The 26129-nt window shown below is 66.2% G+C and overlaps 6 protein-coding genes across 12 annotated transcripts; 1 reads left to right on the plus strand and 5 right to left on the minus strand.

Annotated features, from left to right (window-relative positions):
- Positions 1-1162: 1162 nt before the first annotated feature.
- TMEM109 (transmembrane protein 109) lies at positions 1163-3852 on the minus strand. 2 transcript variants are annotated; one of them, XM_087741582.1, is made up of 4 exons: positions 3723-3852; positions 2463-2739; positions 2262-2364; positions 1163-2150 (listed from the first exon to the last, which is right to left on the minus strand). In XM_087741582.1, exons 1-4 carry the CDS (start codon positions 3782-3784, stop codon positions 1780-1782), a joined length of 813 nt encoding a protein of 270 aa, XP_087597708.1. In that variant the 5' UTR covers positions 3785-3852; the 3' UTR covers positions 1163-1779. The 2 variants fall into 2 exon arrangements, with proteins under 2 accessions (XP_087597708.1, XP_087597698.1); XM_087741572.1 differs by lacking the exon at positions 3723-3852 and having other exon boundaries at positions 2463-3123.
- Positions 3853-3989: 137 nt separating this feature from the next.
- On the plus strand, positions 3990-9136 carry PRPF19 (pre-mRNA processing factor 19). The gene is made up of 16 exons (XM_087741560.1): positions 3990-4132; positions 4278-4427; positions 5285-5361; positions 5466-5607; positions 5738-5811; positions 5930-5992; positions 6102-6143; positions 6244-6318; positions 6602-6677; positions 6918-7027; positions 7224-7379; positions 7459-7528; positions 7707-7792; positions 8368-8538; positions 8717-8822; positions 8981-9136. The coding sequence occupies exons 1-16, from the start codon at positions 4114-4116 to the stop codon at positions 9076-9078; spliced, it is 1515 nt and encodes a 504-aa protein (XP_087597686.1). The 5' UTR covers positions 3990-4113; the 3' UTR covers positions 9079-9136.
- A 580-nt stretch (positions 9137-9716) lies between these two features.
- ZP1 (zona pellucida glycoprotein 1) lies at positions 9717-13927 on the minus strand. 2 transcript variants are annotated; one of them, XM_087741545.1, is made up of 12 exons: positions 13721-13927; positions 13354-13475; positions 11931-13278; positions 11619-11762; positions 11306-11490; positions 11125-11222; positions 10817-10944; positions 10548-10737; positions 10312-10462; positions 10085-10169; positions 9868-9989; positions 9717-9792 (listed from the first exon to the last, which is right to left on the minus strand). In XM_087741545.1, exons 1-11 carry the CDS (start codon positions 13878-13880, stop codon positions 9883-9885), a joined length of 2718 nt encoding a protein of 905 aa, XP_087597671.1. In that variant the 5' UTR covers positions 13881-13927; the 3' UTR covers positions 9717-9792; positions 9868-9882. The 2 variants fall into 2 exon arrangements, with proteins under 2 accessions (XP_087597671.1, XP_087597659.1); XM_087741533.1 differs by having other exon boundaries at positions 9875-9989; positions 13721-13926.
- A 1469-nt stretch (positions 13928-15396) lies between these two features.
- On the minus strand, positions 15397-18618 carry LOC104008979 (bile acid-CoA:amino acid N-acyltransferase). Of its 3 annotated transcripts, none has more exons than XM_087741614.1 (4): positions 18483-18618; positions 16910-17379; positions 16560-16762; positions 15397-16069 (listed from the first exon to the last, which is right to left on the minus strand). In XM_087741614.1, exons 2-4 carry the CDS (start codon positions 17370-17372, stop codon positions 15482-15484), a joined length of 1254 nt encoding a protein of 417 aa, XP_087597740.1. In that variant the 5' UTR covers positions 17373-17379; positions 18483-18618; the 3' UTR covers positions 15397-15481. The 3 variants fall into 3 exon arrangements, with proteins under 3 accessions (XP_087597740.1, XP_009459209.2, XP_087597730.1); XM_009460934.2 differs by lacking the exon at positions 18483-18618 and adding an exon at positions 18035-18475; XM_087741604.1 differs by lacking the exon at positions 18483-18618 and adding an exon at positions 17723-18028.
- Positions 18619-18709: 91 nt separating this feature from the next.
- On the minus strand, positions 18710-21379 carry CCDC86 (coiled-coil domain containing 86). The gene is made up of 4 exons (XM_087741628.1): positions 21145-21379; positions 20557-20686; positions 19875-19949; positions 18710-19120 (listed from the first exon to the last, which is right to left on the minus strand). The coding sequence occupies exons 1-4, from the start codon at positions 21336-21338 to the stop codon at positions 19001-19003; spliced, it is 519 nt and encodes a 172-aa protein (XP_087597754.1). The 5' UTR covers positions 21339-21379; the 3' UTR covers positions 18710-19000.
- A 363-nt stretch (positions 21380-21742) lies between these two features.
- Positions 21743-24154, minus strand: LOC104009273 (membrane-spanning 4-domains subfamily A member 15-like). Of its 3 annotated transcripts, none has more exons than XM_087746701.1 (5): positions 23722-24121; positions 23265-23384; positions 22955-23011; positions 22044-22442; positions 21743-21881 (listed from the first exon to the last, which is right to left on the minus strand). In XM_087746701.1, the coding sequence occupies exons 1-5, from the start codon at positions 23887-23889 to the stop codon at positions 21873-21875; spliced, it is 753 nt and encodes a 250-aa protein (XP_087602827.1). In that variant the 5' UTR covers positions 23890-24121; the 3' UTR covers positions 21743-21872. The 3 variants fall into 3 exon arrangements, with proteins under 3 accessions (XP_087602827.1, XP_087602826.1, XP_087602828.1); XM_087746700.1 differs by having other exon boundaries at positions 21764-22442; positions 23722-23892; positions 24076-24154; XM_087746702.1 differs by having other exon boundaries at positions 21764-22163; positions 22287-22442.
- Positions 24155-26129: the final 1975 nt, after the last annotated feature.

The raw sequence follows: 26129 nt of genomic DNA on the forward strand, positions 1-26129 counted from the left end.
GCCGGGTCCTAAACACCGGCCCTGCCCGCCCTGCGCAGCGCCGAGCACCGCTGCGGCCCCAGCCCCGCTCCCCAGCCCCAGCCCTGCTCCCCAAACCCAGCCCCGCTCCCCAGCCCCAGCCCTGCTCCCCAGCCCCATCCCTGCTCCCCGTTCCTGCTACCTATCCCCGTCCCTGCTCCCCAAACCCATCCCTGCTCCCCAAACCCAGCCCCACTCCCCAGCCCTGCTTCCCAAACCCATCCCAGCTCCCCATCCCCATCCCTGCTCCCCATTCCTGCTACCTATCCCCATCCCTGCTCCCCAAACCCATCCCTGCTCCCCAAACCCAGCCCCACTCCCCATTCCTGCTCCCGATCCTTGCTCCCCATGCCTGTTCTCCAAACCCATCCCTGCTCCCCATCCCTGCTCCCCAAACCCATCCCTGCTCCCCAAACCCATCCCTGCTCCCCAGCCCTGCTCCCCGTTCCCCATCCCCACGCCCCATCCCTGCTTCCCAAACCCAGCCCTGTTCCCCATCCCTGCTCCCCATCCCACTCCTCATCCCCATCTCTGCTCCCCATCCTGCTCCCCAAACCCATCCCTGCTCCCCATTCCCATCCCCATCCCCGCTTCCCGTCCCCTTCCCTGCTCCAGGGCACAGCACCGGGCACAATGGGCCATGGGGAGAGACCCCGGAGCAGGGAGGGGGCTCTCATACCGCCTGGTGTCCATCCTTCCTTGTCCCACCCCAATTAAGGCAACTGGGGGGCACTGGGAGGGACTGGGAACACAGGAGGGACTGGAGGAGGGCAGATGTGGCCGGGGGCATGGAGCCAGCGGGAGGGAGGCACAGCAGCCGGCCGCAGGGCAGCGGGGACGGCTGGAGGGCGATGGGGACATGGAGAAGGGGCCAGATCCTGGCACGGATAAAACCCCCCTTCCTCCTCCTCCTCCGTGCTTGGCACCGGCCTCGGCAAACAGAGGGAGAGGGACAGGCGCAGGGCGAGCGTGTGGCACCCTCCCTGTGCCCCAGAAACGAGCCACGCGTGCCCCCCACGCCTGTCCACCCCGAGTGGGGTGCGGGGGTCCGGGCAGCCCGCCAAGGGGAGCCCCCAGGCTCCCGGCTCGGAGCGGACAGCCTGCTCGCCGTGCCCCTTCCCTGCGGGGAGAACAGCCGAGCCAGGCCGGGATAAAACCGTATTTATTCAGAACCACATATCAAAACAGTTTAAAAAGCAGCTTAAAACCCAAGGACTGACAGCGTGGGGCCCCAGGGGGGCTGCATCCCCCCCTGCCTGAGCAGAGCCCCCGTTTTGGGCCGGGGAGATGCCCGGAATGGGGAGTGGGTTCCCCTCTTTGTGCCGAGCTGTCGCCGCCGTCGGAGCTGGACGGGCACAGCAGCCACCAGGCTGGGCAAGGAGGGATCGGGATGCTTGCCCACCGCTCCATGGCGGGCCTGGATTTGGGGCTGGGGGCTGCCGGGGCCATGGAGGGACTCCCCCTGGGGGAAGGCACTCTTGGCTCACACGAAGGCACTGTGGTGTGGGAGCGGGGCTCCAGTTTTGGGGGTGCTGCACTGAGGAGGGGGGCCCTTTGTGCCCCCAGCGGGATGGGGGGGCTCCCAGGCTGGCGTCCACCCCCGGGCAGGGGGCTAACGGGAGCAGGGCCCCCAGGAAGAAGCGGGGCAGCGGTGGGGGGCGGCGGAAGGGACATGGGGGCTCAGCAGGGAGGACGCATGCTTGGGGGGATGGGGTGCGCTGGGGACGCTGCAGCGGGGAGGGCTGTCCCCTGGGGGGGGGTTCACTCCTCCCGGTTACGGGGGCCCCCCCACTTCTGCCGTCGCCGCAGCTCCTCCACCTTCCACTCCAGGCTGCGAACGGCGGCATCCAGCTGGGTGCTGGGGCCGGGGGACCCCACCAGACGCCCCAGAAGGGCGTAGAGCACCCACAGCCCCAGCAGCATCCCCGCCTGCACCGTGGGGCTCTCTTGGGAGGCCGCGACGTGGAAGAAGGCACCCAGAAAACAGCAGAGCTTCACCCAGCGGAGCGCGGGCAGCAGTAGCCCCCGTAGCCATGACAGTAGCCAGGAGCCCAGCAGGGCGGCCAGCCCCCACAGCAGCACCCGCCGCACCTCGCCGGGGCTCAGCGCCGCCGCACGCACCAGCCGGTCCCCTGGGAAGGGAGGCGGGTGTCACCGGTGGCACGGCCATGGCAGTGGCGCTGGGGCTGGGTGCCAAACCCGTCCCGTAGCCGGCCCGCCGCTCCGCGACCCCCCCAGCTCACCGCTGATGCCGGAGGCGGCCAGGAGATCCCCAAGGATCCTGCAGAGTGTGGTCAGGGCCACCGAGATCCCCGAGGACAGGACCCAGAGGGTGGCAGCGAGGCTCTGCAGGGAGAAACGGGGCCGGGGGGGTTGGCGGCGGGTGGGTGGGACGCAGCCCCCGTGGGACAGGAGGGGGACACCGGGGATGGCTGAGACCTCACCTCGGCCACCAGCCGCAGGGGCTGGGAGCCCACCCAGCTCTCCAGGGTCTCCCAGGCGGCTCGGCCCAGCCGCGACAGCAGGTCATCGGCGGCGGCGGCATGGCCACGAAAGCCGTCCTGGCCGCGAAAGCCGTCCTGGCCACGAAAGCCGTCCTGGCCGTCCTCCGCCCGGTCCCCTGCCACCGCCATGAGGAAGGGGACCCACAGCAGCACGGCCAGCAGAGCCCGGCGCCCCGCGTCGCCCTCCATTTTGGGTCCTGCCTGCGACCTGGGGTCTCTGCGGGGAGAGGGAGAGTGGGGTGGGAGCTGTGCGGGACCCCTCCGTGCCGGGGCCACCATGCCGCCAATCGTAAGCGGCAGCGCTGGCACCGGCCCAGAACCGTCGCCGGGAGATGGCCGGGGGGGCCGGAGGCAGCAGGGTCCCCTCCGCTGGCCTTTGGGGTCCCCTGAGCGGGAGGGACGTCCCCCCCCGGGGCTGAGCTGGCCCGGGGCCACCCCAGCTATCTTTAGGATGAGGCCACGGCGCCTGCCCTGCCCAAGGGCACAGGCCGGGGTGGGGGGACCCCGGCACCCCCCGAGGGAGCGGGGTGCTCGGGAATGGGGCTCAGCCATCGCTGTCCCCCCCCAGGAGACCCCACCCCCCCCCCCGGGCCCCCCACTCCCCCCAGCCCCCCCTGGACGCCCTGTCCCTCTCCGGTCCCCAGTGCCCCGTTCCCCCTCACGCTGGGGACCCCTCACACCCCGGGGGGGGGGGCTCCCCTTGCCCCCCCCGGTCCCCAGGACCCCCCCTCCCTCCCTCCTTCTCTGAGTGCCCCCACCCCAATCTCCCCGGGACCCCCCACCCCGGGGACCCCCCACTCCAGGGACCCCCCACCCCCAGCACCCCCCCCCCCACCCCCTGGATCCCCATTCCAGGGATCCCCCCATCCCTGGGACCCCCCACCCTGGGACCCCCATTCCCGGGATCCACCCATTCCCGGGACCCCCCATTCCCGGGACCCCCCATTCCCGGGATCTCCCATCCCCGGGACACCCCACCCGCGGGACCCCCCATCCCCAGGACCCCCCCACCCCCAGGACCCCCCATTCCCGGGACCCCCCCATCCCCCGGATCCCCATTCCCAGGATCCCTCCCCCCGGGCCCCCTCCTCCCGCCTATTCTCCCCCGGGTCCCCCCAAACCCGCCCCCCCCCCCGCCGTCTCCCCCCGGGGTGTCCCCCCCCCCCGCCCGGGGTCCCCCCTCGGCGGAGCAGCGCTCACCGCCACCGCACGGGGGCGCTGCGGAGCTGGGCGGGCCGCGGCGCGCGGACGAGCCCTAACATCCGCCCGCCGCCGCGGGGCACGACGGGAGTTGTAGTCCGGAGCCCGCCCCGCGCCCCGTTGCATGCCGGGAACCGGTCGCTACGGCAACGCCCCCTCAACGCGGGGGGGCGGGGGGGACCGTGGCGGGAGGCGCCGTTCCCGGTGGGAGGGCGTGGCGCGGTGCATGCCGGGAGCGCTTCCGTTTCCGGTAACGGCGGCGCCCGCGTGAGCCGTTAGGAGGCTCGCGGCGGCCTTCTCGCGCCGCCCGGAACCGGAACCAGAACCGAAAAACGCGAACCGGAACCGGAGAGATTCGTAACCGGAACGTCGCGGTCACCCGGTGTCCGCCATGGCCCTCATCTGCTCCAGTGAGTGCGGAGGCCGCGGAGGAGGCCCCGCGGCGGGGGGAGCGGTTACCGGGGGGAAGGGGGTCCCCGGGCTGTGGGGTCCCCGGTGCTCGGTGGGGGGGCGGGCTCCTCGGTACCGTAACCCGCTCCCCTCCCGTCCTCCCAGTTTCCAACGAGGTCCCCGAGCACCCCTGCGTCTCCCCGGTCTCCAACCACGTCTACGAGCGGCGGTTGATCGAGAAGTACATCGCGGAGAACGGCACCGACCCCGTTAACAACCAGCCCCTCTCCGAGGAGCAGCTCATCGACATCAAAGGTACCGGCATTCTGCCGGTGATCCCGGGGGGGGCACCGGGATCCCCGGTGCTGGTCGGCAGCCGGCTGAATACGAGCCCAGGTGGCCAAGAAGGCCAGTAGCCTCCTGGCTTGTATCAGGAACAGCGTGGCTAGTGGGCTAGGGAAGGGGTTGCCCCCCTGGTGAGGCCGCCCCTCGAGTGCTGTGCTCGGCGCTGGGCCCCTCACCCCACGAAGGCCATGGAGGGGCTGGAGCGTGGCCAGAGCAGGGCAGCGAGGCTGGGGCAGGGGCTGGAGCCCAAGGCTGGGGAGGAGCGGCTGGGGGAGCTGGGGGGGCTCAGCCTGGAGAGGAGGAGGCTGAGGGGAGCCCTCATCGCTCTCTGCAACGGCCTGAAAGGAGGCTGGAGCCGGGGGGGTCGGTCTCTTCTCCCCAGGAACAAGCGATGGGACAAGAGGGAACGGCCTCAAGCTGCGCCAGGGCAGGTTTGGGTTGGATATTGGGAAAAATTCCTTCACTGCAAGGGCTGTCAGGCCCTGGCCCAGGCTGCCCAGGGAAGGGGTGGAATCCCCATCCCTGGGGGTATTTAAAATATGGGTAGATGTGGTGCTTAGGGCCATGGTTCAGTGGTGGCCTTGGCAGCACTGGGTTAGCGGTTGGACTCGACGATCTCAAAGGCCTTTTCCAACCTAAACGGTTCTACGATTCCGTTGGTCAGCAATGCTCTCCCCAATAGCCAAACCATCAGCCTGACGCGGCCAGAAAGCGGAGCCGAGGGGCTCGGGGTGCTGGGGGGTGCAGAGACAGCGGTGCGGTTGTCTGAAGGGGTTGACGGGAGCGTTGAGGATGCGGTTGATGTGTTCACGCTGTCTCTTTGGCAGTCGCCCACCCGATCCGGCCCAAGCCTCCGTCTGCCACAAGCATCCCAGCCATCCTGAAAGCCCTCCAGGATGAGTGGGTAAGCACTGGGGCACGGCTGGGAACGGAGCTGAGTGCCGGCAGCTGCCTGCGCTGAGGCTAACGCCTTTTCCCTGCCTGCCTGACCCTGCCTCGTCCCGTTAGGATGCCGTCATGCTGCACAGCTTCACCCTCCGCCAGCAGCTGCAGACTACGCGCCAGGAGCTGTCCCACGCGCTCTACCAGCACGACGCCGCCTGCCGCGTCATCGCTCGGCTCACCAAGGAGGTCACCGCCGCCAGAGAAGGTGACGGGGGGTGGGGCGAGCAACGTGTGGCCCAGCAGCGGGTAGTCTGGGTAGCGATGGCTGCGCTGGACGCAGTCTCCTTTCCCCTTCGAGCGCTTGTTAAACTCACAGCCGTTCTCTGCCTCCGCAGCTTTGGCGACTCTGAAGCCGCAGGCTGGCCTCATCGTGCCCCAGACGGTGCCGTCCTCCCAGCCAAACGTGGCGGTGCGTCCCCGCTGCCCCTTTTGGGGCTTTTCCCCTCGATTCCCCGCTGCCAATCTCCGCTCCTTTCCCCTCTCTTCCTCCTCTGGCTGTAACCAGCCCCTTTCTCTGTCCCATGCAGGGAGCTGGGGAGTCGATGGATCTGGGAGAGCTTGCGGGCATGACCCCCGAGATCATCCAGAAGGTAAAGGGTCTCCCGCTTGCGCTGCCGCAGCCTTCGGCAGCAGCTTTTCTCCGGCCTCCCCTCGTGGGAGCCCCAGTCAGCCTGTGACCACCCTTCTCTTCTTTTCCAGCTTCAAGACAAGGCTACGGTGCTGACCACGGAGCGTAAGAAGGTGAGCCGCCCCGTTTCCCTCTGAAGATACCATGGCAGCCAGGACGTGCCATGCTCCGAGCGAGGCCGATGTTTATCTCCGCACTGTTTTCCTTTTGCAGAGAGGCAAGACGGTTCCGGAGGAGCTGGTGAAGCCGGAGGAACTTAGCAAGTACCGGCAGGTCGCCTCGCATGTGGTGAGTGCCAGGATGCGGGCAGGGGCTCCAAAACTCCCTGGTGTAGCTGGGCACGCGGGCCTCTCCTGTGCCGCTTCGCAGCCTCAAGGAGCAACAGATTTACTGCTGGGCAGAGTGAGGAGAGGGCCGTGACTCTCCGTGCCGCAGCCCGCAGGGATTAGATGCGGCACAGGCTCCTGCTGTTGGAATGGAACACCCTGGGCTCCCTCAAGGGCCTCTTAATTCCCTTTGGGGGCGTTTTCTTGCTTGCGGCATTAATCTGGCGTCCTCCTACTTCGCGCAGGGGCTGCACAGCGCCAGCATCCCAGGGATCCTTGCCTTGGACCTCTGTCCTTCCGACACCAACAAGATCCTCACCGGTAAGGGAGCCTCCTCCGCTTGCTGGGGATTGCGTGGTGTCGGCTCAGAGCCTGCGGCTGCCTGGGAGCAGGACCCTTTTTCTGTGCTTTTGCGGGATAGAGGTGGAGCAAGGGGCACAAGGGATTCTCTTACCTGATGGCAGAGCTCCTCAGGACAGCGGTCCCCAGGAAAGGTGGGTGGACTTGAATTTGGTTGGCCACAGATTCCCATCTCTCACCTCTCCCTGCTTTGTTTTCCAGGTGGGGCTGATAAAAACGTCATCGTCTTTGACAAGAGCTCGGAGCAGATCCTGGCGACACTCAAGGGACACTCCAAGAAGGTTACCAGTGTCGTCTTCCACCCCTCTCAGGTGCGCGCAGGCCCGTGTTCAGCCTCTTCCCTCATAGCCAGGCTGCCCCAGATTGGGTTTTCCAGGTGTTCCGTTCTGGTGGGGTCTCCGCCTCGTGCAGACTGGTGCTGAGCCAGTTCTTGCCTGTAGAAACCTGTCTCCGACGGAGAAGCGAAGCTCTTTTGATGTTAATTTCCCTTCTCCGTCCCTCGGCTAGGACTTGGTGTTCTCAGCTTCTCCCGATGCAACTATCCGGATCTGGTCTGTGCCCAACGCCTCGTGTGTCCAGGTCGTCCGTGCCCACGAGGGCTCTGTCACAGGGCTGAGCCTCCACGCGACGGGTGACTACCTCCTCAGCTCTTCTGATGACCAGGTGAAAGCCAGCGCCGGGCCGCAGACCCCTCCTCTGCTTCTCCTCTCTCTGTGCTCAACGCGCCGTTCCTCTCTTCCAGTACTGGGCTTTCTCGGATATCCAGACAGGCCGTGTCCTCACCAAGGTGACGGATGAGAGCTCCGGCTGTGGTAAGGCTTACGGCTGAGTATCCCCACCCTGCAGGGCTGTTGCGAGCATGGAGAGGAGGGATTTTTCTGCCTGTGGGTCCCTGGGCTCCTGGAGCTCAGAAGAACTCTGCGGGGAGCCTGCAAACAGGGTCAGAAAGTCTCCCTAACCCTCCAGAACTCTCCCCCTGTGTCTCTGCAGCTCTCACCTGCGCTCAGTTCCACCCGGACGGGCTCATTTTTGGAACAGGAACGATGGACTCTCAGATCAAGATTTGGGATCTGAAGGTAGGGCTGGCCCCGGGTGTGGGGGGGGCGACGGGGATGTGCTCGGTTTGGTGCCCAGCCAAGCCTTCAGTCCAAGGCGCGGCGCAGTTTTTCCCCAAAAATACAAAGCTTCAGCTCAAGAGCGGCCGCTTCTGGCGCCATAGCTGGTGATGGGGGGCGTTATCTTGTGACGAGGGGGCGTTTGCTGCGTCCCCAAGAGAATCGGTGAGGAACAGGAGGGTTCGCAGGCCGCCCGCTGCTGCGGGATGAGTCTGTGCTGGGTGTGCGTGGGCCTTGGCTCAGTCCTACGGCTGTAAATTTGCAGCGCAGGAGCAGCTCCAGCTGTCGGCAGGTCGGCTCTATCGTCCCCCACCGGCCTGTCGAGCTGTAGTTCAGGGCCACAAAGAGTGCACGGAAGCGGCTCAGTCTCTGTTCCCCTATCTGCCTGTTAACTCTGAAGCAGACTGATGATACAGACCGACATAGGCCGCCTGCCCGCCCAGCTGAGGTTGCAAGGATCTGCTCTCTGATCTCCCGGCCGCGAGGGCGCTGCGGTTCCCTGCTGGCAGCCTCTCTCTAACTGCCCTTATCCCCAGGAACGCACCAACGTGGCCAACTTCCCGGGACACTCGGGCCCCATCACCAGCATTGCCTTCTCCGAGAACGGCTACTACCTGGCCACGGCAGCGGACGACTCCTCTGTCAAGCTCTGGGACTTGCGTAAGCTCAAGAATTTCAAGACGTTGCAGCTGGACAATAACTTTGAGGTGCGTGACTGCCCCATTTTTCCCCCATGGGCAGGCTCCGCTCCCAGCGTCCGCTGTCCCTGCCTGCGCTCTGCTTTGGGGGAGCCTGAAGCAGACGTGCTGCCCTGCCAGCACCCCGAAAAGCCATTTGGAGCTTTCTGAACCTTGTCTGAAGCCTCGTTCCCCTTCTCCTCCGCAGGTGAAGTCTCTCATTTTCGACCAGAGCGGTACCTACCTGGCCCTGGGCGGGACGGACGTCCAGATCTACATCTGCAAGCAGTGGACGGAAATCCTCCACTTCACAGGTGAGGGGCTGTGGGAGGGCAGAGGCGAGAGGGGAGGCGCGTAGGTCCCTTTTTGGGGAGAGAAAACGCTCTCCTGGGTCTGCAGAGCGAGCCGTGGGGTGCAAAGCGCCGCCCACCCCATCGGCGCTCGGTGCCGTAACCGCGTCTTTCCTCCCCAGAGCACAGCGGCCTCACCACGGGAGTGGCTTTTGGCCACCACGCCAAGTTCATTGCCTCAACGGGCATGGACCGGAGCCTGAAGTTCTACAGCCTGTAGCCCCGCACGTGGGGCCGAGGTCTCGCTGCCGTGCTGGGGTTCGGGGTGGGAGGGCGGGAGGGAATATCGGGGCGGCGGGGAGGGAGGGAGGGAGGGAGGGAGGGCGGCAAGCGGTTCGTTACTTCTCCGGGCTCCCCTGCTGTAGCTGTTGGCAGAGGGGAAGTTGGATGTCGCCTTCCCCGTGCTTTGTGGATTTGTTTGGTTTAGTTTTTCTTCTTTTTCAGTTTCGTGTGTGTCTTTTTCTGGCTTTAGATTCTGTTTTCTGTGCTTGTAACCGATGCAACAAAAGGCTTCAAGCCCGGCGCTGGTGGATGTTTGTGGCCGGGATCGTGGCGGGGATGTGCGGAAGGAGGGAGGGAGGGGAAGATCGTGCAGGTTTTGTAAGCAGTTATCTAGTTTCGTTATGGAAATAAAGAACTATTCACCGTAGCGGCGTGTGCCAGCCCCTGTTGTCCTGGGGGTGAGGAAGGCTCCTGCGATGGGCCGGGGTGTAGCTCGGAGGAGAGGAGGCTCCGACCAAGCAGGCAGGATCGGGGGGCTGAGGGGGGAGCTGTGGGTGCTGCCAGCTCTGGGATGGGGACAGGGGACCCTCCTTTCCTCCCGTCCCCTAAGGACAAACCACCACCACAGCCTCCAGCTTGAGCCACGCTATGCACTGGTTTATTTTCCCAGCTTGCCCGGAGATGGCAGGCAGCGGCTGGCTGGAGGCAGGAGCTGCGTAGGAGGAAGAGGAAGAGAGTTAGCTGGAGCTGGGATGAAGGGGCAGTTTAGGGAGTGGAGGGGACTCACCCAGCACCTTCGGCCTCAGCCTCTCGGCAGCTTGGGGACCTTTGGGAAGATGATGCGTCCCTGGGAGGTGACGGTGCCCACGGCTCCGGCTGTCCTCCTGTCCCCCGGAGACCGACGTGCTCCTGGGAGAGGCAGGGGGTCGGCGTGGAAAGGCGGGGCAGGCGGAGGTCCCCCCGCGGCCGGCTACTGAACAGGAGCTGGTGGCACCCAGACTTACGTGAGGGCACTCCCAGCTGGCAGGAGGGCCGGCAGGGCTCAGGCTGCGCGAGGTGGCACACGGAAGCGCTGCACGAGATATACACCTGGAAGCCACCGGTGGGCCAGCGTCAGTGGCCAGCAGTGCTGGGGTGGGTTTGGGGGTGTTGGGACAACACTGGGGGGGTTCAGGGGGACCAGAAGGGACCTCTGAAGTCCATGACCAGCCCCTGGGGCTGCCCCCCTCACCTCTCCCTCCAGCACTGCCATGGAGGGAGGCTCCACGAAGGTGAAGGTGGAGATGACGAAGCGCTGGTAGTGACTCGGGAAGGGCAGCTGCGGCGAGGCCGGCCCTACGGGCACGAGCTGCGTCCTGTAGTTGTCCCCTGCAAAGGGGCACCTGGGCGTGCGAGAGGGACCCGCGGTTGGTGCGGGTGAGTCCCCCCCGCAGCCCCTCCATCCTCCGGTGTGTACCCCGTGCTCACCCGTCCACCAGGATGGGCCACTGGGGCTCGGCCGCCGCATCGGTGCTGGGGGACGCCCAGCAGTGGTGCAGGACCAGCACCAGGTTGGGGTCCGTCTTTTGCAGGAGGCGAACCTCCACGTAGATGGGGTCCCGGAGGACCCTCACCAAGGGGTAATCGCCGTCGGGGTGGTAGGAGCTGTAGTTCTCGTCTGCGGGAAGGGCGAGAGGCTGAGCGGGCTGAGGGCGTGGGGGTGGCACGGGGTGGGGGGCGGCGGATGGGCTGCTCACCGGTGGCGATGCGCAGTTGGAGCCCCAGCGGCCCCAGCACGGCCATGGGGGCGGCCGTGGGGGGCACGGCCACCTCCATGCGGAGCGGCAGGAGGTCGCTGGCGTTGTAGATGCAGCGAGCCTGGAGGCTGCGGGGAGCAGAGCGGAGCTGGATGCCCCCCGCGCCCTCAGATCCCCCAGCCCAAGGAGGGGTGGGTGCCGCCGGGGTCCCCGCTCCCAGCAGGCGGAGGGGGAGCTGGGTGGGCTTTGCTGAGGGGGCGTCCTGGCTCTCTGCCTGCCTCCCCCCCCCCCCCCCCCCCCCCCCTTACATGTAAGTGCTGTCCCGCGTGATGGAGCCGCGGGGGGACCCCTGGACGTCGATGGTAGAGATCAGTTGGTTCTCGTAGATCAGCCGGTCCTCGATCACCTGGGGTGGACACGCACACAGGGTCAGGGTCCCCACTTGCGCTCTGGGGGGGATCTCAGAGAGGCGGGGGGGCACATCCCTACTTGGACGGTGGTGCCGCACTGCGTGACGGGGAAGCGGAACATCACGAAGGTCTCCGTCACCCTGACGGGTTCGCAGCCGGCCTGGGTGCTGGCGAGGCGGACGCTGTCCAGGTTGTAGGGCTGGGTGACGATGCCCCGCGGCACCACCAGGACGAAGTGCCCGTCCAGCAGGCACTGCACCGTGGCTGCGGCACGAGGGAGCGAGCGACTCCATCAGCCTGAGCAACCGGGACCCCTTCGCCACCCCGGCAAGGTGCTCGCCATGGCGGTCGGTGATAGGGGGGTCCCCAGGGACCCCCGCCCGGCATCCTACCTGTGTTGCCGTAATAGCAGGGCGCCATGCGGTCCATGTCATCGTAGCAGCAGCCCGCCTGCAGGCACGCTTCCCGGCCCTGCGGGGCCACGCAGGGCATCCTCCCCGCTGCCACCTGGCACTGCTCCCGCGTCAGCTGGGTGCCTGGGGTGGCAGAGGGGGGCCGCCGCCCTCAGCACCTCCCTGAGCATCCCCCTCCCCTGCCCTCCCGAGCAGCCCCCTGCCCGCCCCAAGCACCCCCTCACAGCTGTGACTGGGACCAGGGAACACCCAGCCCCAGCTGCACCCCTCCATCCCACCACGTTGGCTTACCTGCCCCTGCCGAGGGGTAGAAGAGAGCCGTGGATTGCAGCAGACTGGGCTGGGATTGAAGCCCAGGACGCAGCAAGCCAGGCTGGGCTTGGGGTTGCAGTCCTGGGCGCACCAGACCCGGCTGGAGCTGAGCCTGAAGGCCAGGGCGTACCAAACCTGGTCGGGATTGGAGTCCTGGGCGCACTAAACCCGGTCGGGGATGGCCGGGGTGCACCAGCCCGGCTTGGCTCTGGAGAGCCGGGCGCACCAGGCCTGGTTGGGACTGAGACTGGGACTGGGAGCCGGGGTGAGGCAGCCCAGCTTGGCTCTGGAGCCCAGGGCGCAGGAGACCAGCTTGGGAATGGGTCTGAAGGTTGGGACGAGCTAAGCCCGGCTGGCTTTGGGGCTGAGCTCCTGGGCGTACAAAGCCTGACTGAGTCTGAGCTCCAGCATGCATTAAGCCAGACTGGACGCCAGGGTGCACCAGCCCAGGCTGGTTTTGGCGCACAAGGCCTGGATGGAGAAGACCTGGTTGGTGCTGAGCTCCAGGGTGCACTAGCCTGGGCTGGTTTTGGGTCTGAACCCCTGGGCGGAGAAGACCTGGTTGGTGCTGAGCTCCAGGGTGCACCAACCCCGGCTGGTTTTGGGTCTGAACCCCTGGGTGGAGAAGACCTGGTTGGTGCTGAGCTCCAGGGTGCACCAACCCCGGCTGGTTTTGGGTCTGAACCCCTGGGTGGAGAAGACCTGGTTGGTGCTGAGCTCCAGGGTGCACCAACCCCGGCTGGTTTTGGGTCTGAACCCCTGGGTGGAGAAGACCTGGTTGGTGCTGAGCTCCAGGGTGCACCAACCCCGGCTGGTTTTGGGTCTGAACCCCTGGGCGGAGAAGACCTGGTTGGTGCTGAGCTCCGGGGTGCAGCAGCCCAGGCTGGGCTGGGGGCTGCATGCCCGGGCGTATTAAGCCCCGCTGGGGCTGGGCGATGGGGTGAACCATGCCAGGCTGGGGCTGAAGCCCTGGGCGAACCAGGCTGGGCTGGGCTTGGGGCTGCAGCCCGGGGTGCACCAGGACAGGCTGGGTCCGAGCCACGGGGTGAACCTGCTCCGAGTGGGCTTGGGGAGAGAGCTGGGGTCCCGGGACAGAGAGAGCGGACTGGGACACGTGGTGCAGGAGGCCAGGCTGGGACAGGGGGACAAGGACGTCAGTCTGGGTCTGGTGGACGTTGTTGCCCCGGTGCTCGGTGCGTGCGTTGCCATCGGTGAGGATCTCGTAGTCCCCCGGCTGCGGGCAGGTCATGTTGACTTCGTAGGAGGCAGCCAGGATCCCGCTGAGCAGCATCTCCTCCAGCTGCACCCTCAGGACGTAGCGGTCCTCCTGCGGCGGGGCGGGAGGGACAGTCACCCCCAGCCGCCGGCGCTGGGGGGACGGCGGTGGGGACGGGACCCTCACCTTCACCAGGACGTGGCAGCCCTCGTAGCCGGAGGAGAAGATGACGGCACCGTCCGCCCCAGCATTGAGCCAGTGGAGGCAGATGGAGCAGTTGGCCACGTCAAAGCGGGTGCCGAACTCGTCTGTGGTGACACCGTGGGGACGGGGTAAGTGAGGTGGCACAACCGGGTGCCGTGATGCTCCCCGTGGAGGCAGGCACACAGAAACCCTCCCCGGCTGCACTGCCCCACACCGAAAGCTCATTCAAGCCATTAGGCTGATCCCATCAAGGCACCAGCACCCCGGGGCACGCGGGTTTTGGGGTAACCGCAGGGCGATCCGGCACAAGGAGAGCCGGGGGGCTCGCGCCCGCCTGCCCCCCACTCACCCATGACTTTGAAGCGGACGGTGCGGCCGCGGGTGGGGTACGCCAGCAGCTGCATGCCGTAGTCCCCGCAATCGTAGCGGTACCGCAGGAGCGAGAAGGCGGCTCCCGGCCCCGGGGGCAGGAGGAGCAGCAGCAGGAGGAAGGAGCAGCTCCGGCCCATGGCGGCAGCGGCGGTGAGCAAGGCCGGAGCACGGGGATCTCTGTGGGTCAGCACTGAGGCCACGGATTTATACCCGGCTGGCTGGGACACGGTGGGAGGGGGGATCAGATGACCGGTGGGGCCGTGCCGGGACGGTGCCTCCTGCCCTGTGGCGGAGGGACGAGCTGTGCCCAGGGCTCCTCGCTCCCCTGCCACCAGTGACCTCGCTGCCCCCGGCCCTGTGGTCACCTCCCGTGGCCGCGCCAGGGTGACCGGGGAGGAACCAAAAGCTGTTCAAAGAAACAGTTTGTCCTGCAGCGGGAGAGACTGTCCCTGCGACCGGGAAAGATGGCACCAGCTGGGGTGCCCAGCTGGACCAAGCCATCAGGGCGAGAGGAGGGGGCTAGTGTGGCCACCTCCCCGCTTGCCACACAGCCTTAGGGTTTGCCACAAGCCGGCGGGGACAGCGGTGGTGGCTGGCTACCCGATGGACAGCCCGCTGCCAGGGCAGCCGTGGGACCGGGAGCCTGCGGAGGGACGGTGGCACATCCCCGGTGAGGTCTGGCTGCAATTGTCCCCAAATCACGCCCCGGCTCTGCCGCACTGGCAGCGCCATGGGGAGCCCAAAGTCCTTTCAAAGAGCACTTTGTCCCACGGCGGCGAGGAGTCAGGAGAAACCGTTCCTGCAAATAGGCAATCGAGACTGCCGCCCTGAGCATGGCACGGGGCCAGGGGTCCCCAGGCCACCCCTCAGCCCAGCCGGCACCTTCCCCTGCTCTGGGGTGCTCCCCGGCACCCCGCTCTCATGCCTGGCTCGGTGCTGCCTTCACCCTAGGGTGGTCACGGTCCCACCAGCTGTGCCATGGGATGCTCGTCCCCCGAGGTCCCCGCTTGAAGACCAACCACTGTGGTCAAGCGATGGGCAGGCACGCAACAAGAAGCCAGAGCCAGATTTCTCCGGCGCCCCGGGACGGGGCAGAAGGACCTTGGTCCCCTCGGGTGGCCGCTGAGCACAGCGTTTTGTGGGTTCCCTCTGCCTCCCTCACCAGAAGTTTCTCTTCTGGGTCTTATCTTTATTGCAGATTAAACTGAGTCACCCCCACCCTCCGGGGCGCCAGTCACGGCCGGCTCCTGCACCCTGCCCCGGCACATGCTGGGCGTGAACGTGCCCAGGTGCCTGTTTGCCATCCTCCAGCCGAGCCCAGGTGCCAACCTCAGCGTTTTGGGTGTTTAAAACCCTCCTACCTCATGGGAGCCGCTGTCCTCGGCATTCCCAGGGGAAAACACACCCCCAGCTCCCACTGGCTCGCAGCACCGAACCCAGGCTCATGATGAAAAGGCACACGGAGCTGGAGGTTTGGCCGTAGCCCCCCCCTAAAACCTTAACCGCCTCATTAAAGAGCGGTAGCAGCTACAGCAACACCCCCTGAGCGTGGCTGTGCCTGTATATGTACCTATATACACATAGGGGTCCTCCCGCGTGCCGTTGCCGGGACCCGGTGCCCCCATCCCATGAATGCAGGCAGGACCAGGCAGCGCCAACTGGCAGCGGGCACTTTATTGAGCGGGGCAACAAGCCCGGGGGCAGCTCCAGCCCCTTTCCCCTCACCTCCCCACAGCCATCACAGCTTCATGGTGGCAGCGGGGCCCAAGTGGAGCTCCAAAAACTGGACGATCTCCTGCCATGAGTGCTCCTGGGCCTTGGCGTGGGCTTGGGCTTCACCTCCCCACACCACCGGCCGGGGGGTCCCCCGAATGCTGGAGATGCTGCAGAGCGGGGAGCCGGGGGGCTCGATCAAATGCCCGGCCCCGGGGTAGGAAAGGAGGCGGCAGTTCTCCGGCGGCATCCGTGCCATGGCCAGCTCGGCAAAGAGCTTGCTGTTGAAGCTGCGGTCGGCCTCCCCCACCACAAAGAGGACTTTTCCCCGGATCTTCTCGGCTGGGATGGCTGAGGTGCTGTACGCGGGGTCCCGGGGGTCGGCGAAGATGGCCGAGTTGTCCAAGGCCCCCAGCTCCGTGAAGATCACGCGCTCGGTGTAGTAGGGGATGGGCGGGATGCGGAGGTCCTTGTAGACCAGCGGGTTGCCGTGGAGGAAGGCCGTGCCGTTGATCCACACTGTGGCCACCACCTGCGGGAGGAAGCTGGCCATGGCCAGGGCCACCTCTGCTCCTTTGGAGACGCCGACGACGCCCAGGCCGGGACCTCGCACCTGCAGCGGGGGGAAATGGAGCCAGCTGGCAGCACCGCTCACCAGGACGTCACCGGGATGTCCCCAGTCATGAGGACAACCCACTGGCTGGGACATCCCTGGTCACCAGGACATCCTGCTCCCTGGGATGTCACCAGGACATCCCTGCTTGCCAGGACATCCCTGCTTGCCAGGACATCCCCAGATCACCAGGACATCCCACTGACTGGGACATCCCTGGTCACCAGGACATCTCGCTCACTGGGATGTCCCCAGGACATCTCACTGGGATGTTCCCAGTCACCAGTACATTGCTGCTTGCCAGGACATTCCCCAGATCACCAGGACATCCCTGGGCACCAGGACGTCCTACTCACTGGGATGTCCTCAGTCACCAGGACATCTCGCTTATCAGGATGTCCCTGGCCAACAGGACCTCCCACTCACCAGGATGTCCCCAGTTGTGTCCCCCCCCGCTCGCAGGGGCCACCCACCGCGCTGCAGGGCTCACCTTGGGGTGCCGGAGGAGCAGCTCGGCCGCCTCCTCGAAATACTCCAGGTCGAGCTGGGTCAGGGTGCGGGGCAGGTCGTCGTAGGCGAAGAAGGCCAGCGCCAGCACCGCAAAGCCCCGGCTGGCCAGCAGCCCCGCACGAAACTCAATGAGGCCGCCCGCGCCCCCAAACAGGTCGATCACTCCCGGGAAGGGTCCCGGTCCTGCGAGCAGCCAGAGAGACCGTCACTGCCGGGGGCAGAGGAGCCACCGGTGCCATCCCACGCCCTGGGGGGTCCCGCCTGGCCCTGGGGTGTCCCCAGGGGGGCTGAGGCCAGGCATCTTGGGGTCCCCCGCGCCCCACTACTCACCGGGTGGCAAGAAGAGGGCCCCGCGGACCCTGCCCTCCCGGATGGGCACCCGCTGCATGCCGGGACCCACGTACCACCGCTCAGCCTCGCAGGAGGCCAGCGGCTGGTCCTGGGGTCCGGTGACCAGGCGGATGCCATCGAAGACCTCCAGGTGGACACGGTAGGGGCTGCCGGCCACGTCCCGCTTGACCAGCCGTCGGAACAGGGTGTCGGGCTGCAGGAACCAGAAGAGCCCCATGGGCCAGACGCCGGTGTAGCTGCCACCCAGGGCGGCGTGGCGGCCGGGGTCCACCTCGCCCGCTTCGTCGGCGCGGAAGAAGGCACGCGCCTGGAAGCACTCGCCGTGCTCGTCCGTCAGCGATGCCCGCAGGGTGATGAGCTGGGAGGGGGACAGCCCCCGCACCTGCACCTGCACCGGCCGGTCGGCCAGCGAGGACCGCGGTGTCACCGTCACCTCCACCATGGTGCACCTGGGGACAGGGATAAGCATCATCCCCAAGCATCCCCCACGGTCGTGCTGCCCAGGGAGGGGGTTCCTTGGTGGCCCACCGCGGGCTGGCAGCAGGGGACTGTCCCCAGGGACCCTAAGGAGGGGGCCATGGGATTTGGCGATCACACGATGGGGTTTGCAGCCCAGCCAGTCCCGCTGGCATCCCCCTCCTTCCCGCGTCCCTGTCCCCCCCTCCCCAAGGACACGCAGCACCTCCCACCCTCCGACCCCAATCCCCCCTCCAGCAGCCCCCCCAAACCTGCCTGGCAGCAGGGACACCCCTTTTACTTCTGTCCCCCCCTCCCGGCGTCCCCAGCACTCACCATTCCCTCTCCCCATCCTCCTCCTCCTCTGCACCCGGGGCCCGGCCCAGGGTAGGGGGTCGGGGGACAGGGCCGAGCTGGGGGCAGGGGCTAGGGGCCCCCCCAGTCCCCTGCAGCCCCCGTTTTCCCCTCCGTGCAGCAGGGCGGCCAGGCAGGCCGCGGCAGCAGGCACGGTGCTGGCCCCAGTCCAGCCCTGGGAGGAGACGCCGAGTTCGCCCACGTACGCCCTTGCCGGGAAAGCAGCCCCCCGAAAACCCTGGGCACCTGCAAGCCCTGAAGCCACAGGGATGGGCTCCAAGTCCCCACTCTTACCCAGCTGGGGCGAAGGCTAAGCTGGTGCTGCGGCTCTGGAGAGGGAGTGGATGGGAAAGGCAGGGCTCTCGTATTGCCTCAGCAATTATTAACCCAGGAAGCGATGAGGGCAAAGCCCTCCCATCCCATGACCCCAGCCAGCCTGGCAGCCGCCCCACTGCACCCCACAGCTCCTGCCAGGCCCCACACCCCTTGCCTGCGGCACCCAACAGGGACTACCCTGGGTGTCGGTGGGAACCCCCCCTAATTCGTACTCAATGGGGGCAACAGGGAGCTTATTGGGGTCGCCTGAGATGCCCCCAGCCTGTGATTAACCCACCCCCAGGCTTTGCTCTGCCTCGGGGGGGCACAGGGCCAGCTCCCCCCCACGGCCACTGCTCATCCTGGGGCCACAACCTCGTCCCCCGCCTCCAGCTGCCACCCCAGGATGAAGCTCCACCATGCCCACCCGTGCCAGGGCTCCCCGCCGCAGGCAAGGGCTTATCCTTCCTTCGTGACAGGCTCCAGGGCTCATTCCCAGGGGAAAAGACCCCTCTTCGAGGAAGGGGAGTCTCAGGGGGCGAGGGGCCATGGCGCTCTGCAATCCCAGGAAGGCTGAGGGAGATCTGCCTCGGCCAAGGGAAGGCCCCGAGCTGGAGCCACCCCCCCCCCCAAGCTGTTAGAGGTGAGGCTGGGTCAGTTCCTATTCATTTTTATAAAGAAAAAGCAGATTTGGGCAGCTGAAGCCGTTCTCCTTCCAGCCCCCAGCAACACCCCGACTTCACAGGGCAGGGGTGATCCAGCAGCTGGTTCCTGCAGGTCATGGCGCTGCGTAACCAGCCACAGCTCTGTCCCGCTGTCTGTCCAACACCAAGAGCTTGGCCAGCGACTCCTGCCCCCCGAGCCGAGGAAGCACCCTGGAGAGGAGCAGGACCCGCACAAATCCCAGCTGCCCGGGCCGGGCATCGTGGTTCCCCGTCTCCCGTCTCAATCCGTGGCCGTTTTGCGCCGCACAGGTGTCTTCTGGAGCAGGGCCAGCGTGTCCCGCTTCTCCACCCGCCGCAGCTGCTTCTTCTTCGCCCGCTTGAGCTTCAGCGGGTTCCGGATCTGGTGAGGGGAAGAAGAGGGGGCTTTCAGGCACAGAGATAGCGCCGGGGGGAGCTGGGAGGGACGGGCACAGCAGGGCTCCCAGCCTCCTGCGGCACGGTGGGCACAGCCCCAGCTGGAGCCAGGCCCCCTCCACAGGGAGCTGCGGGATGGGATCTTCTTCCTCTCGCTGCCAAAGCAGCAGACGTAGCAATGATCAAAGTCTGTACAGGAAGCCGTCCGGCTCCTGATCAGATTTACCCTAAAACTCCTCCCTGGGACCATCTCCAAGTTGCCCCAGCTCCTGTGTCGGAGGGGACAGGCAATAACTCCATCCTCACCATCACCATGAGGTCTTCACCACTCCCACCCCGAGTTCCGGGGTCTCTTCCAGACAGAAAAGCCCTGACTTCCCCACCACAAAGCCCAGTGTGCTTGGATCCCCGTCAATGCCGAGTTTCCCTTGCTCTATCACCCCGTGTGCCAGGGATCCCCAGGGTGACCCCCTCCCTGGTTTTCTCAAGCTTGAAAGAGAAGCTGTGCCCCCACCCCACCCTGCAGGACACCGGCTGCCTGCTCGGCAGAGGAGACACCCTCCTGGTACAGCTGGGTTTGGCTGGATTTCCCCAATCTTCCCAGTGCTGCCCACAGAATCCTTCAAAGGAGCCAGGGAGAAGAACTGGAGCAAACTGGAGCCCAGTGCCCGGGGTCTGGAGGCCACCGAGTCTGCCAGGCCACCGCGGTGCCCCCAGCCAGGAGCGGGGCTGCCACTCACCACTTGGACGATCTCCGCTTTCCGCTCGTTCTCCAGGCGCCGCTTCAGGTTCTCCTCCCGCCGCCGCTTCTTCTCCTGCGGGAGCAGCACCAAAACGTTCCTTGCAGGTCCCTCCCTCCCTCCGGGCTCAAACCCAAACCAGCATCGACCCGCGGCTGACGCAGACACCGCTCAGGGAGCTGCACGGCTACAAGCGACACCTGCCCAAGCATGAAATCCGCTGCACAAAGCCAAGCCAGCAGCGCTTTTTCCCCCCAGCACGAGGCTTGAACTGAACGAGCGAGTTTATTCTGAGTCAGTGACTTGCAGCATGTGACCGTCGCAGCCTGGATTTGGCAGGACGACAGGGAATTCACTGTCCCGGCTGCCCGTGAGAAGGGTGAAGCAGGCACCCTGCAGGGCTCTGCCACAGTAACGCCACGGTCCCGAAGCCCGGGATATGGGCAGAGACGCGGGGTTGTGTGTGGAGAGAGGCGGAAAACTGCTGATCACAGCCTGACTCTGCAACGCTCGCCCCAGCAAAGGGAGTGGGCAGAGCCCCGGGCTGCCCGGCAAACCTGCCCCACGCGGTGCCGGTGTCACAAGCACGGTCGCTGCCCCACGGGGACAGCAGGCACGGAGGGGCTGGGCGATGCTGCCTGCAGGGTCCTGAGCCCCAGGCCCAGCTCCCGAGCCCCGGTACCTCTCGCTCTCTCTGCTTCCCCTCCTGTAGCTGCCGCGCCAGGTCCCGGACGAGCTTCCTCTCCTGCCGTTCCTTCATCTTCCGTGCCCAGGAGGTGCGAAGGGCCTTGTCCTGGATCATGTGTGAGAACCTGAGCAGGCAGACGGGCCGGGTCAGCAGCCAGAGGAGACAGAGCCGAGCTCCCCAGGGCTCACAGAAACCCCCCAGAGCTGGGCCCTCTCCAGAAACTCCTCAGGCCAGAACTCTGTGACAGTCCCCCAGCTCAGAGCCTCCCGCAGCAGCCTCAGCCCCTGGACATCCCCTCCAAACCTTCCTCCCAGCTCCGGGCTCCCCCAAAACAGCTTTGTCCTCCCTCAACTCTATGGGTAGCTCCGGAATCCCCCTACAAACCACCCCCATGGCCCCATCAAAGCATCCCTGCCCGCCCCGCGTCCCTCCCGGCTCAACCCAGCCCCGTCCCCCCCAGAGCCTCCCCCCAAAGCCTCTCCCCAGCCCCAAAATCCCCACACCGCCCCGCCTCCACCACAGATCCCCCCTGGAGACACCACCCCCGCCGAGGCCTAACCCCCCCCCTCACCCCGGGCCCACCGCTTCTTGCCGGGGTCCTTCCACACCCGCCCCGACTTGGGCCTGCCCCGCGGGATGGCCGCCGCCGCCGCCGCCTCCTTTCGCTTCTTGGCGGCTTTCCGACGCCGCCGGGCCGGGGCCGGAGCCGGGGCCGGGGTCGGAGCCGCCCCGCTGGGCTCCTCGGGGCCCGGGCCCGCCCCGCTCTCCCCCTCCATTCTCCACGCGTCCCCTTCGCCGATGTCGCCGTGAGATGACGTCAGAGAGGCGCCGCGCCACCACCGCGCGCACGCTCAGAGAGGAAGCGAGGCGACGCCGATCCCTCGGACGCCATTTTAGTGTCGGGCAGCGCTTCCCGCCTCCCCAACGGCGCCCGGCGGAGGCCGCCATGTTTGTGCCGGGCAGACGAGTACCGGTGCCCATCATCCCGTCGTCGCGGCGGCTCTCCATCCCCTCGCTCCCACCCGGTGCGAGGGACCGGGGAGGCCCTCCCTGACCCCTGAGCGAGCCCCGGAGACACGCGTGGCCTGGGCGGGAGGGGGGAGAGGCCTTTATTGGGGGCCGAACCCATGGAGGGGAGCGGCCTCCCCACCGGGGCCAGGCCCAGGGCTGGGGCGCAGAGGGGTCTCGGGCTCCGGCCAGCTCCACCGTCAGGGACCAGGGAGACCCCCCGTGGCTCCAAAACCTCGGCTGCAGCGGGGCTGGGGCGTGCAGTGGTTCTTAACAGGGGCTGGCGGTGGGCTTGGCCACGGCTACAGCACCTGGAAGAGGAAAAAAGGGGGGAAATCCCACTTTTGGGGTTATTCAGAGAGACCCCACCATGGGCCACCGGGCCGGGGAGGCCCCTCAGGGGAAAGAAGGGGCTGGGCGATGCCGCCCCGCTCCTGCCGAAATGTGGGAGCTGGCCCCAAGTCTTCCCTCACCATGGGACTGTAGTTGTGCTGCTTGATGGCGTTGTAGCCGAAGGCCAGGGCCGCCACCGCCACGCAGAACTCCAGGAAGCAGAAGATGACGACTATGGAATCCAGCCCGTTGCTCAGCATCTGCGAGGAGGAGAGCGGAAGGGTCCTGCAGGGTCCTGCTCGCTGGCATCGCCCCTCGTCCCCCTCCCCTGCCTGGCAGCCGCCCTGTTTGGTTGTCCTCAGCTCCACCGCCTGAGGCTCTACCTTGTTCTCAGCTCTGAAGCACCACTCGCCTTTCAGCTGGTACGGCATGCTGGTCTCGCAGCTGGGGATGTCGCGAGTGATGGCCGTGGTGTGGATGAGAGTGGCCACCAGCGTGCCCAGGATGACCCCCATGTTGACGATGCAGCAGGTCTTCACCTGTGTGGGTCACCTCACGTCAACCAGCAGCAGCTTTGTCCCTTCTGCTCCTGCCAGGAGCTGTGCAGGTGACAGCCCACCCGGCCAGAGACCCCGGCGAGGTGCCACAGAGCCGAGGGAGCGGCTGCCTGGGGCTTTCTGTTTGAGCTGCCTGACCAGGGGCACCTCCAAGCTGGATTGTTCAACTCAGGTCAAATAAACTCCTAGAAAAGCCACCCAGGGAAGCCACCCTCCGTGACACGTTTTCTCCCCGTCATCCAAGACTTGTTCCACCAGGCCCCAAGCATCTTGTGGAGGCCCTGAAGCGTGAAGGATCGCCCACCCTCTGGTCGATGGGGAGAGAGCTGGACACCTCCCAAGGGCGAGACAGGCCTTAGGTGCCTCTCTCTAGACCCCGCGGGGTGAATCCAGGCTGCAGAGGGGTCCTGCCAGCCGCTGAGAGGGGCAGAAGTCGCAGAAGTAACGGGGAGTTGCTTTGTCCCTCCCAGCCTGGCTGCAGGGGACCCCCTTACCAGCAAGATGTTATCTCTTTTTTCACTTTCTACCAGCAGAGAGCCTGAGACCAGGAGCTGCTCAGAAAACAGAAGAAGGAGGGTGTCAGCAGCAAGGCACCCTTCCCTGTCACCCATCCCGGCACCCCTCTGGCTGCAAATCGGTGTTCAGGGCTGCACGCACACACCCTCCATCCCCAGAGGGGACAGCCAGAAGATCTGGGTGTAAGAGGCAGCTCTGGTGACGAGGGGATCTGGCCCTGGATCCACTGAGATCCCCCTGTCCTCATCGGACGGCGAAGAGGCGAAGGCCCTGCATGCCCCTGCTTACCAGGAGCCCGAGCCAGAAGAGGACCCCGCTGGCCACAGGGAGGGAAGGGGTCTCGTACTCTGACACCGTCAGGATGATCCCAAAGCAAATGTGGATGATCCCGGTGAAGATGTGGATGGTCTGGGAAAGGACGGAGGAGAGGAATCCCCCTGGTCACTCTTAGCCCAAAGCGCTGCCTGTCCACCAGCACCGGCAAAGGATGGATGTCACCGTTGCCGTTAGCCGCGTCCCACCCTGATCCCACTGTCACACCGCGTCCCGGCTGCACCCCGCAGTGCCGAGAAGGGACTCGGCACAGCTGGCCGTGCTGGCACTTGGCGCAGCGGCGCGAGCCAGCAAAGGGAGCTGGTCCCGAACGTCTCCTCTGCCCCAGCCAAGAAGAACGTCAAGCAGGGGATACTCAGTCCCTGCTTTGTCCCCAAGGTGCCCTGTCCCCCCCGGGACGCCGCGGTCTCACCCCCAGCGCCTTGGGCTGAGCCTTTCTGAAGCCTCTGACTTGAAATGACACAGCGGGCGCGGACGGCTTGGAGCCGGAGACCAGCTGGGCCGCTCGGGGATCTGTGGCTGGGATAACCTCCGTGATGATCCTGACGCCGCTGGAATCGGTCACCGTGGTGGCTGCCATCGCCTGTGGGCAGAACGGGGCTGGGGAGCCGGCGAAGCCGAAGGACCAGGCCAGCTCCCACCCTGCCCAGGGACCAGCACATGGGACGCGTCCATGTGAGCGGTGACACAAGAAGCGCTGCCATCCTCTTACAAGGATGTCCCACACCCCATCCTGCACCCCACACCTCGCCCCCCACCCCGGTACCTCCTTCAGCCTGGGCTTGCCCTCCCCCTTCTCCTCACGGCTGCCGTTAGCGGTCCCTTCGCTGGCCGAACCTCCCCAGGAGCTGGTGGTCGGGCAGAGACGCGGTCCCGCTGCCCTTTGCTCCCTGCAGGAAGTTTGTTCATGGAAATCCCGTCAGGCCCCTCTTGCTCAACGAGGTGGCTTTGCCAACGGAGGGGAGAGAGCAAAAAAAACCCCGCACGCACCTGCTTGCACGCACGAAGTGGAGGGAGAGGGAGGCAGGGAGAGGGGCTTTGCAAGCCCGAGGCGGGCACCTGCTCCGAGGGCTTCGCTGCAGCCTGCGGAAAGGGTTGGACGCTTGTCCTTTGGGTTGCTTCGAGGAGGAGACCCCCTGCTGCCCGGTCCCGGCCGAGTCTTCTCCATCCCCAGTTGCGGACGCTTTGCCCGGGCATCGTCTCTGCAATTAGCAATGTGCCAGCTCTGGCAGGGTCCTAACGAGGTGCTCATTTGGCTGCCCTCGTTAGGGCCACTGTGAGACAGCCAGCCCTGGCAATTTCCCTTACAGGGGGGGAAAAAAAAATGAGTGAAACAAGACACTGCACAAACATAAACCCCGTTAGTCTATAAAGGTCCCAAGGAAGCTCCTTTATTGCGGTTTTTATTTTCTTTGGGGTTCTCCTTCCTTCACGAGCACCTTGACCCTGTGGGTCTGTCCCCGGTGAGGACAGCCCACCCGCAGGAGCGAGCCAGGGTGGGCGGCAGCACGGCGTGCGGTGCCGGACGGCTCCGGCACGGGCCCGGCGGGAGCCGAAGGGAAAGGAGATGCGGTTGTTTCCGATAGGAAATGAGAGCTCAGCCTGGGAACGGAGCCACCGCACATGGCGAGGAGCTCCCAAGGGGCAACCTCGGAGGCCCCTTCCTCCCTCCACCGGCCACCGGTCTCCAGGTCTGCCAGAAAACAGCTATTTCCTTCGTGGCCACCATCCCCATCTGCTCGCCAGGAGGGCTGGGGTCCTCCACGCCGGCCTGCGAGGACCCCCCAGGCTTCCTGGCCATCCGATGGGATGCTGTGGGGTGGGATGGTGGGTGCTGGTCCCGGCCCCTCTCACCCTCATCCTCCCCTGTGCTCAGTGAAGTCCCCAGCACTGGGCGCTGCAGAGAGCTCGGGGAGCACACGAGGGAGCAAAGCCCCTCATTCCCGGGGGGCTACGCTGCGGGAGAAGGGGACAAGGGACAAACAGGACGTGGTTTGACTCAACCGCCACCCGTGAGACCGGACACGGTCTGGGCTCGTTCCGGGAGGGCGCGGGAGGGTGCGGGACTGGGGGACATGGCTCTGGGATCCGGCTTGGGCTTTTTCCTCCCTTGAAGGCTGTGGATGTCTGACCACTGCCCAAGGCTTTACCCGAGCTGTTTCTTGGTGGAACAGGAATATTTAGGTACAGGGTTCTGGCATCTCTGAGCTTGGCCACGGCTTCGCACCGTGTTGGCAGCCACCGGCATCGCCAGCGGTAGGGGCCCCGCCGCCCCTGTCTCTCACCACAGACCCGGGGAGGGCCAGGACCCTCCACAGCCCGCTTCCAGCTGAGGATTTTAGGAGCAGGTGGAACAACTTTTGGAAGTGTCTTTTCCTTTCCTTTGGCCCTAGAGGGAGCTGAGATGCCTGGTTTGGAGGCACACAGCTTCCAGAGCTCGGCAGAGGTTTCCAGGGCTGGGGCCAGCAGTGGGGCGTGATTCCCAGTAAGGGGTGAGCAGGGGAAACCAGGGGATCCAGGGTACCAAACCTGAGCAGTGGCCACGTCTCGGTGTCTCCCGGGAGAGCAAAGGGACCAGCAGCCACGGCCATGTCCTTGGCTCTCGAGTTTGCAGAGACACTGGAGTGAAGCAGACCCTATGTTTCTCCGGGGACTTTTCCAAAGGCTTTCTCTGCATCCCTGCTGCGTGGGCTGGAAGCCAGGGGACCGACCAGCGGCTGACTGGGGCGATGGCCACAGGCCTGGGAGCAGGACGGTGCCGCAGAGGAGGGAGCAGAACGCCGGGCAAGCCTCAGCACCCTGAGCTGGGGCTGCGGGGTC

This window comes from Nipponia nippon, unplaced genomic scaffold (assembly GCF_047370975.1).
Source record: "Nipponia nippon isolate SJK-2023a ecotype South Korea unplaced genomic scaffold, ASM4737097v1 scaffold_10, whole genome shotgun sequence".
Classification (NCBI taxonomy): domain Eukaryota; kingdom Metazoa; phylum Chordata; class Aves; order Pelecaniformes; family Threskiornithidae; genus Nipponia; species Nipponia nippon.

Coding starts and splice junctions, on each gene's coding strand:
- ZP1 (XM_087741545.1), bottom strand. CDS start 13,880: ATGGGCCGGAGCTGCTCCTTCCTCCTGCTGCTGCTCCTCCTGCCCCCG. Junction 11,223..11,305: donor AGTGCGGCACCACCGTCCAA/GTAGGGATGTGC, acceptor TGTCCACCCCAG/GTGATCGAGGACCGGCTGAT. Junction 10,463..10,547: donor TGGCCCATCCTGGTGGACGG/GTGAGCACGGGG, acceptor TCGCACGCCCAG/GTGCCCCTTTGCAGGGGACA.
- LOC104009273 (XM_087746700.1), bottom strand. CDS start 23,889: ATGGCAGCCACCACGGTGACCGATTCCAGCGGCGTCAGGATCATCACG. Junction 23,385..23,721: donor CTCAGCCCAAGGCGCTGGGG/GTGAGACCGCGG, acceptor GTCCTTTCCCAG/ACCATCCACATCTTCACCGG. Junction 23,012..23,264: donor TCTTCTGGCTCGGGCTCCTG/GTAAGCAGGGGC, acceptor TTTTCTGAGCAG/CTCCTGGTCTCAGGCTCTCT.
- TMEM109 (XM_087741572.1), bottom strand. CDS start 3,074: ATGGCTGAGCCCCATTCCCGAGCACCCCGCTCCCTCGGGGGGTGCCGG. Junction 2,365..2,462: donor CCCTGCGGCTGGTGGCCGAG/GTGAGGTCTCAG, acceptor TTCTCCCTGCAG/AGCCTCGCTGCCACCCTCTG. Junction 2,151..2,261: donor GGCCGCCTCCGGCATCAGCG/GTGAGCTGGGGG, acceptor CTCCCTTCCCAG/GGGACCGGCTGGTGCGTGCG.
- LOC104008979 (XM_087741614.1), bottom strand. CDS start 17,372: ATGGTGGAGGTGACGGTGACACCGCGGTCCTCGCTGGCCGACCGGCCG. Junction 16,763..16,909: donor GGCCCTCTTCTTGCCACCCG/GTGAGTAGTGGG, acceptor GGCTGCTCGCAG/GACCGGGACCCTTCCCGGGA. Junction 16,070..16,559: donor TGCTCCTCCGGCACCCCAAG/GTGAGCCCTGCA, acceptor CCCCCGCTGCAG/GTGCGAGGTCCCGGCCTGGG.
- PRPF19 (XM_087741560.1), top strand. Junction 6,319..6,601: donor GGCAGGTCGCCTCGCATGTG/GTGAGTGCCAGG, acceptor TACTTCGCGCAG/GGGCTGCACAGCGCCAGCAT. Junction 6,678..6,917: donor CACCAACAAGATCCTCACCG/GTAAGGGAGCCT, acceptor TTTGTTTTCCAG/GTGGGGCTGATAAAAACGTC.
- CCDC86 (XM_087741628.1), bottom strand. CDS start 21,338: ATGGAGGGGGAGAGCGGGGCGGGCCCGGGCCCCGAGGAGCCCAGCGGG. Junction 19,950..20,556: donor GGAAGCAGAGAGAGCGAGAG/GTACCGGGGCTC, acceptor CTGCTCCCGCAG/GAGAAGAAGCGGCGGCGGGA. Junction 19,121..19,874: donor AAGCGGAGATCGTCCAAGTG/GTGAGTGGCAGC, acceptor TCCCCTCACCAG/ATCCGGAACCCGCTGAAGCT.